Consider the following 8759-nt stretch of genomic DNA (forward strand, 5'->3'; position numbering starts at 1 on the left):
TGGGAGCAAAGGTTGCCGCAGTCTGGCTGGGCACAAAATAACCGAGCCGCCACAAGGCACTTGTAGGTTCAAACAGAAACTCCTTTATTGCCCCAACTCCCCAATAGGACATGAGGTGCCTCCTTCAGGAGTAAGGAATTTATAGGGTATCATGTCATTTTCCCCTTTTTGTTATTGAACCATAATTTATATAACCCAAGGAGGCACTGAGCACTTGGAAGTGCACAGTCCAGCGACACTGAGCGCACGGTACTTCATGCTCTCTCCACCTGTGTTTAGTTCCCAGACATTTCAGCCCCCAAAGAGAACCCTGTGCCCGGTAAGCAGTCCCCACGTACCCCACGCCCCAGCTCCTGCTTTCTGCATCTGGATGGCTTCCTTGGCCTGTGGCCTGTGGGTGGACCCCCTTGCCACCGGGCACTTGGTGTCTGCCTTTCACTGAGCACATTTCAAAGTCCGAGGAATCACAGGATGGGAGGCTGTGCTCCTCCTCAGCTGGGCCATGTTCTATGCAGAATCCCAGTCCTCGCCCCATTTCAGCCTCAAGCCAGTGCTGAGACCCAGATGCTCAGAATACAGTCCAGGGCCCACGAGGTCCTAAGGTTCCTCCAACTGTGGGCGATTCCCGCCGTCCTCCGGTTCTTCTTCTCATTTTCCTTCCCTTGGGAGTTCCAGGTGGCGTGCACATGGTATGTTGTATGTTCCATTCCCAGTTTTCTTTTCAGAGCTCCACACTGCTTTCCAATTTGCAGTCCCACCAGCAGTGTATGAGTGTGCCTTTCCCCCACATCCTCACCAACATTTATTGCTGCCTGAATTCTTGATGATTGCCACTCTGACAGGGGTGAGATGAAATCGTAGAGTAGTTTTGAGGTAGTGAGGGAACTCATGTCCGGGGTAACCAAGGCCGTGCCCAGGAAGAGACCTCCGGGCACAGCAGTGGCTTCTGCCCTAGCCTAGAAAGAAGACCCCCAGGCGACCTCAGGCTGGCAGCAGCAGAAGCAGAGGCAGCAATGGCGGTAGCGGTGCGGGCAGCTGTCCCCAGAGGGTTAAGTGAAATGGGAGTCCCTCCAAATTAGACAAGCCCTAAGTTCCACCGGGCTCAGGCGCCATCACACTGATGAAATTCCCGCCAGCAGGTTGGGTGATAGTTTAGCTGGGTATAGGATCGGCTGCACCCCAGCACCCTGTACGCCTCTGTGGTTCTCTCCGTTCCACCCATCTTTTAGCCAGCTTCCTGCTGCAGTGACAAAATGCCTGAAAACCACCATCTTTGAGCAGGAAAGATTCATTTTGGCCCATAGTGTCAGAGATTTCAGCCCCTGGACCCTGGGCCCCATTGTTATGGACTGGGATGGGGCAGAACAACACGGAGAGAGACAGAGAGAACAGTGCACTCACTTTTATAACAAAATCCTTTCCTCAAAGCCTCAGGATATGAATCCGTGAGTGGATTAATCCGTTGATGAAGTCAGAGCCCCCATGATCCAACCAATCACCCCTCAAAGGCGAATTCCCTGCACGGGGACAGGCCTTCAACACGTGAGCGTTCAGATCCCAGTCCTGATGACCCAGGGAGCAGGATTGCTTCTCGGTCATGTTCTGGGCTCGGAGGGCAGGGCTGGGGAGGAGAGGAGCCCTTCCCCACACCGGACTCCTGGAGGGAAAGCCTTCAGAGGGAGACCCTTCCTCGTCTCAGGAACTGCCCTCCCGCCAGCTGCCATCACCCTCGCCCTGTCAGGAGGATGGTGGGGGCTGTTTCCTGCTCCAGGTTGACTAGTGACCAAGGCCACCCCATTCTTGAGCAGACGCCGGCGGATCTCCTCCCAGGAGCACTAGTGACAAGCACGGAGCAGAGTCCACAGGGTCAGAGGAGGAGCTGTGGGTCAGAGAAGAGGGAGAGGAGGCAGGAATGACCCAAGGGGTGGATGGAGGAGCCCGGGAGACGCTGCCTCTTACAGAAATGAGGAAGCCCAAGGAGGAAGTTTGGAAGCAACAGAATGTCGCAACTGGCTGGCGGGACTCCGACTTCCCTCTGTGAGCCAGTGAGTCTTGCGGACCTTTTCCTGAGCCTCCTTCTCCCTGACGTCATCATCCCGGGACGCCACTGGCTGCTCCCACCAGCCCAGGCACAGAGGGGAGCTACCCTCAGCCCTGGGGCTCTTCTCCCCTGTGCAGAGCTTAACTCCAGACAGCACTGCCCAGAGCCCTTCCGACCCACGTCCCCTGGCCATCTGCACAGCCCAGGCCTGGAGAGGGCTTCGGAAGTCCTGTCCACGCCATCACACCAGACCCCGGGCTGTACTCTGCCTGAGGTTCAGGGCCGTGGTGGCCAGCGAAGCTGACTCCGCACCAGCAAACCCAGCTCCTCCCTAGAGGGCAGCCCCCTCAGCGAGCTCCCCACAGACACGACTCCCAGGGCCTCGGACACACTGGCCTCTCAGTCAGCGCCAGGACACGCGGAGCCCCGACGACACCTGCCCACGCCCCTCACCAGGCCAAGGCGAAGGATCTCCCAGTGTCACTCCTCAGCTGTCAAAGGGGTCACGGCCTTGGGGCCGTAGGAGAGGCAGGAGGTCCACGGGCACCACTCAGAACACCAGTGGGCACATCATCTGGGTTCAGATAACCGTTGGAGAAGTGTCCATTTGCTCTCAAGATGGCCCTCCTACCGTCCACTTCCTTCCTGGTGATGGTCTTAAAAATGCTTGTGTGGTGCAAGAGGCCCTGCCAGGTGAGAGCCCCCAGGCCCCTGCTGCCACCCTTCTCCAGAGCGGCCCTCCCTCCAGATCAGGTGGTTGCATCTCCACCTGTTGTTGAGTCTCGTCCCCTTTTCTCCCTCCCGAGAAGCAGAGAGTCGAGCAGAATTGCCCACTGCCCTGTGTGCTGGTCCTGTCTCCACCGGCCTGACATCCGTGGGCCCACGGAAGGAGCCCCTCAGCTCGTCGAGCATCCTCATGCCTGGCCCCCAGGCTGGACATGGTGAGGACTCAGCGGCCCCTGGGGGATGGTGTCAGAGAGAAAATACTTGAATTTACAAAAGGTTTGGAAGGAATGGCCTTGACCCAGCATGTGAAGAATCCATGACAGAGGGACTTGGAACGGGGTCCAGGGAGCTGCGCAGCCAGGGGCTCAGGCCTGCTGAGCTGGCCCACCAGCAGACGGACCTGCATCTCTGCAGCATCTCCAGGCTGGGCCGACGCTGGTCCTGACAAGGAGCCCACAACCCTGGGCCGTGGGCGGGCTGAAGGAGAGCCAGGGAGGAGGAGCAGCCCCAGGGTCACTGTGGCACTGGGTGTACCTGCCTCAGCACACTGGCCCTCAGTGGGAGCAGGACAGGTCAGGCAGACAGCGGAAGGGGTGAGGAGGGCACCATTGCTGTCTGAGCTGCCTGCAGGAATCCAGGCCTGACCCAGCTGGAAATGAGAACCAGGCTCCTGGGGAGGGCAGTTCCCCTTCCTGTGGGGCTGCTGTTGGGACAGCCCTTTGACCGGCAGGACACCGCCTCCCAGTGGCCCCACCCTGTGTGTGTCTGTTCTCCAGGCTCTGTGACCTCCACTGGGACCACTGGGGAGAGACGCCATGACCCTCACCCTCACGGCCCTGCTCTGCCTTGGTGAGAAGAAGGGAGGGGACACCCTGTTCTGGGGGGACCCAGCCCACAGCCAGGCCCTGGCCATCAGGAGACCCAGGGCCCAGGAGGCTGTGGGGGGACAGGGCCTGCTCAGGCCTCAGGGGCTCCCTCTCACAGGAACTCTCTTCCAGGGCTGAGTCTGGGCCCCGGGACCCGAGGGCAGGCAGGTGAGTGTCCCCAGCTGTCCAGGTCCTCCTCCTGGGGACCAGGAGCCACCCTGGACAGTGGGTGGAGAACAGAGTTGGGGGCTGAGGCTGGGGAGCCTGGAGGGGGCTGGGCTGAGGGCTGGGATCTGAGGGGCTGTGCTGGGACCCAGCCTCTGATCCCCTTGCAGGGACCCTCCCCAAGCCCACCCTGTGGGCTGAGCCAGGCTCTGTGATCGCCCGGGGAAGGCCAGTGACCATCTGGTGTGAGGGGCCCCTGGGGACCCAGGAGTACTATCTGCATAAAGAAGGAAATGCACAGCCTTCCAGAGAGTCTCCGCTGGAGCCAGAGAACAAGGCCAGGTTCCCCATCCCGTCCATGACCGAGTACCATGCAGGGACATACCAATGCTACTATCTCAGCCCTGCTGGGTGGTCAGTGCGCAGTGACCCCCTGGAGCTGGTGGTGACAGGTGAGAGGACACTCAGGGGTCCCAGCCCCAGGCTCTGCCCTCAGGGAGGGGGTCTGCTCCCAGGGGTCCCTCTCACAGCCCAGCTGGGGGTGGTGTGGGAGGAGGGAGCCATGAACACCTGCCTCCTTCTCTCCTAGGATCCTACAGCAAACCCAGGCTCTCAGCCCTGCCCAGCCCTGTGGTGACCTCAGGAGGGAACGTGACCCTCCAGTGTGGCTCAGGGCAGAGATATGACAGGTTTGTTCTCACCAAGGAAGGAGGACACCACCTCACCTGGACCCTGGACTCACAGCGACACCCCAGTGGGCAGGTCCAGGCCCAGTTCCCAGTGGGGCCTGTTAACCCCACCCACAGGTGGACATTCACATGCTACGGCTATTACAGGAGAACCCCCCAGCTGTGGTCAGTTCCTAGCGACCCCCTGGAGCTCCTGGTCTCAGGTGAGAGAGCCTTATTCTTCACTCAATGTCTTTTGAGTACCCAAACGGTTTTCTATGATCCCTGCTCTCAAGGGAGCCCCAGTGGGGAGCGTGGCTCACAGGAGCTTGGACACACTGAGCCAGAGACCAGAGTGACCTGCAGGGAGGACGGGGCAGGCAGGGTTTTGGCAGGATCCAGCCCCTCAGCCCAAGCTCCTCTTCCCTCCAGGGGTGTCCAGGAAGCCCTCCCTCCTGACCCAGCAGGGCCCTGGAGAGAACCTGGCCTCTAGCATCACCCTGATGTGGACTATGACAGATTCACTCTGTCCAAGGAGGGGGCACAGGACCTCCCCCAGCGCCCTGCCCAGCAGCCCCAGGCTGGGCTCTCTCAGGCCGACTTCCAGCTGGGCCCTGTGAGCAGCTTCCACGGGGGTCAGTACAGGTGCTACAGTGGACACAGTCTTTCCTCTGAGTGGTCAGCCCCCAGTGACCCCCTGGACATCCTAGTCTCAGGTGAGGAGCCCAGAGGGTGCAGTCAGGGACCCAGCCTCTGCACAGCCCTGTTGGGGAGCCCCAGGAGGTGATGGCCAGGGTGAGGTGGGGTCTCAGGAGGGAGAGAGACAGGGAGGGGCAGAGAGGACAGAGACAGGGGACACAGGGACAGGAAGGATCAGAGACAATGAGACAGACAGAGAGCACAGGGTCCTCAGAGAGAGGCCCTGGGGAGGTCTCAGCTCAAACAAGCTGGGGCCACCGTCACCCTCCTTCCTCTCTCTAGGACAGCTCCCTGTCACACCCTCCCTCTCAGTGCAGCCTGGTCCCACAGTGTCCTCAGGGGAGAACGTGACCCTGCTGTGTCAGTCACAGCTCAAGATGGACACTTTCCTCCTGTGCAAGGAGGGGGCAGCTGACACCCCAGCCGCCGTGTTTAAGATCAGAGCTTCAAGCTCCACTCCCAGGCACAATCCCCCAAGAGGGCTGTGAGCTCAGCCCTCCTGGGCGGGGGCACCTACAGGGACAGATTCTGTCCCTCCCACTTCTCCTGGGGAGGCTGGCTCTCTGGGAAGGCCTTTTCCTCCAGCCCTGGGCTCCCCATCTGATCAGGGAGCTGCCTGGACCTGAGTACCTCTCCTGGTTCCTGGCCTCTGGGTCCTGGGCAGCCCTCTCTGGGCCTGCACTGCTTCTCTCAGTGACTGTGACTGTGAGGACGGAAGCACCAAGGTGGGGAGCAGGGGCCGTCCTCAGCCGTCCCGGGGCTCGGCTTGGAAAGCGGAGACACAGCATTTTGGAAACAACAAGGATTTATCAGACTCTCCTGGTTGAGAACCTCCCCACTGCGGGTCACACAAAATCACTCAGATTTTACTCTGAGCCACCGCTACACACAGCTCGGCATGACCCCTCGCCTCCAGCAGGTGGGCAGGGACCTCCGGGCCTGACTTGGAAACAGGGCCCATGGTGCAGCGGCCAGCGGGGGGTCCCCTGAGCAGCTCTTATCTCTCATTTCTGAGCCAGCGAGATGCAGCCCTCACCCCACCTGCAGGGTCCCTGGGCCCTCTCAGTTCACCGTGGAGGCTGCTCAGGCCACAGTGGGTGGGGTGAGGCTGGAGCCCCCACCAGCACGGTGTCCTAGGCCGGGAGGCCACTGGGCTCCTCAGGGATCACCTGCTGGCCTCAGGGCACACCTGAGACTAAGGAGGGCCCTGCTCCCTGTAGTCACTCCGACGTCACCCTCTGCAGCAGGACTGTCTCCACTCTGTTTTCTCTCCCTTTCTAAAACTTTTGAAGCTGAAAATTTAGCTTGAGATATTTGGATTTATAGCTTAAAAATAAAAAAAAATTCTACTCCAATTTCCCTGGGTCTAGATTATATTCCTGCATTAACTGTGGGGAATACCTTCTTCCTACGACCAAGTCCTTTTGCCCAAGACACTTGGCATAGAAGTTGATGAAGGAACATGAGAAATACTGTGAAGTTGAAATGGGGTCCATTCATGGGTGATTTTCAGAATTGTTTGACTATCTTAGGAATTTATAAGGTCAGTCTTTATTTTCTAAATAGTAATTAAGTATAGGAAGCTGTTAGTTTGGTATATTAATTTTATTTCATATTAACTTGGGATTCTCTCCCTTCCGATGGTTTTTAAATCTCTTGTGATTAACTGATAAAATTTATGTCAAACAAAATCAGATGGAAATTTCACTTCTTGACTTCCTAATTGCACACCAATTTCTCTTGCTTCGATACATGTGTGTATGTGTGTGTGTGTGTGTGTAGGTACACATATCTACAATTATATAAATATCTAAATATTAATCCCTGATTATATAATTCAATTATCTGATTCTCACTGTATAAGAATATACATATTATGTCCACATTCTTAATGTCATTCACTGGTGGGGTTTTACGTGTTGTTATGGTTACTAGGCTGCATAGATTTATATTTCTACAAAGTAGATGCTTACGGGAGCCACTGGTAGGACCCCACTGGAGCACTGCACCTCTTACCTGGTGTGTGAGGGGCTGGTACGGGGGTCTCTGGCTACACAGTGATTAGCTAATGAGGCTGAACTGACGAGGTCACCCAAGGGGAACTGGCTAGAGAGGTGCAGGAGTGGCCAGAGACTGTCACCTTTCTGCTCCTGACCATCAGGCACCCCAAACCACCCCTCACCCCCGCGCTGGGCACTCAGTTGGGGAACCACTGAGCCTCCTCTCCAGGGGTCGAGGCTCCATGGTCAAAGGTCCCAGACCACACAGAGCACACAGGGCAGGGGAACCCTGAACCAGGGACCAGTCTCCCCACCAACCCTGAGCTCTGAGCTCAGCTGAACTTTGCTCCAACGTGACTCAGACACAGTCCGACCCCCCAGAGCACAGAGAGGGTGCAGGACCAGGGAGAGGAGCAGAGGGGACCCTGAGGACCAGGGAGGGCTCAGAGGGGCTCCAGAGGGTCCTGTGGGGAGAAGGAGGCGAGGAGGTGGGTCCCAGGCAGGACGGGCTCCTCAGGTCACAGGTCCTGCTCCTCTACTTGGTTCTCAGGAGCCACTGAGACCATCAGCCCAGCACAGAACAGCTCAGACCCCAGCTCAGGGGAGTCGGGAGGATTCTCAGCTATGGGACTGGTCTCTGAGAGTCACGTCCTGGCCAGGGGAGGCGGCTGCCCTGGGTGGACATGTGGGGATCCTGGCCTCCCTGACCTCTGACCTCTGTGTCCAATTCCCAGCCTCACCTCCCCAGGATTACACAGTGCAGAACCTCATCCGGATGGGCGTGGCTGGCCTGGTCCTGCTGGTCCTCGGGATCCTGCTGTTTCAGGCTCAGGACAGCCAGAGAGGGACCCGAGATGCAGCCAGGAGGTGAACAGGAGAGAACAGGGCACACTCAGAGTGCAGAGCTGGGAGACGAAGGACCCTCAGGAGTCTGAAGACCACCTGCACAGGTGGGGCTGCACCTGAGACTGTCCTGGCAGCAGAGGTGACTGGGTGCAGGACCAGCTGGGTGCTGGCTGCAGAGCCTTCCCCCACCATTCTGTGCGCACCCAGGGCTGGCCCACCGCTCTCTGCAGCCCTCCACACGCCAGTCCCCACTGGGAGCTGTGAAGATGCCCCTGAAACACGGGACATGCAAGCCATAGGCTGGTGTCTGAGGGACAGTGTAACAGGCGCTGGTCCTGTGGACATGACTGTGAAAAAGTCTCATTAAAACCCTGAGAGTCCTGCTGTGTGTTTGCTCTTACTGTCCACGTCCCTTCCTCCCACCCTCCACATGCTGAGGTAGCACTGCGTCACCAGGTCGTGGTGTAAATCCAAATTCCTCTGCTCACTGCTGGAGTGTGGAGAAGCATCTACCCACAGTGTCACCTAGAGTCACCTCCTGACATGGCTTCCTGGGTCCTGCAGTGTTTCTGTCTTCATGGAATCACTAGGTCGTGCGCTGCCCATTGTGACAGAAACAGAGCTGTTTCAATGAAGGGACTTGAGAGTCCACTGATAATTCAGAGACTATCAATGAAGGTAAGGCACCCTCCAGGCCTTCCCTTCACTGATAGTCCAAGTGGTTGATGGCGTGCACTTTCTTGCCCCA

At 58.1% G+C, this 8759-nt stretch overlaps 1 protein-coding gene across 1 annotated transcript; it reads left to right on the forward strand.

The window, feature by feature from the left end:
* Positions 1-3582: 3582 nt before the first annotated feature.
* On the forward strand, positions 3583-8317 carry Lilra5 (leukocyte immunoglobulin like receptor A5). The gene is made up of 5 exons (XM_076839041.2): positions 3583-3616; positions 3766-3801; positions 3969-4250; positions 4388-4690; positions 7900-8317. The coding sequence occupies exons 1-5, from the start codon at positions 3583-3585 to the stop codon at positions 8034-8036; spliced, it is 792 nt and encodes a 263-aa protein (XP_076695156.2). The 3' UTR covers positions 8037-8317.
* Positions 8318-8759: the final 442 nt, after the last annotated feature.

Source organism: Callospermophilus lateralis, chromosome 18 (genome assembly GCF_048772815.1).
Source record: "Callospermophilus lateralis isolate mCalLat2 chromosome 18, mCalLat2.hap1, whole genome shotgun sequence".
Classification (NCBI taxonomy): domain Eukaryota; kingdom Metazoa; phylum Chordata; class Mammalia; order Rodentia; family Sciuridae; genus Callospermophilus; species Callospermophilus lateralis.

What these genes read in the sequence shown, in the direction of transcription:
- Lilra5 (XM_076839041.2), top strand. Translation starts at nt 3,583, where the DNA reads ATGACCCTCACCCTCACGGCCCTGCTCTGCCTTG. An exon ending in CACGGCCCTGCTCTGCCTTG is followed by an intron (nt 3,617 to 3,765) that starts GTGAGAAGAAGG and finishes ACTCTCTTCCAG; the next exon opens with GGCTGAGTCTGGGCCCCGGG. An exon ending in CCTGGAGCTGGTGGTGACAG is followed by an intron (nt 4,251 to 4,387) that starts GTGAGAGGACAC and finishes CTTCTCTCCTAG; the next exon opens with GATCCTACAGCAAACCCAGG.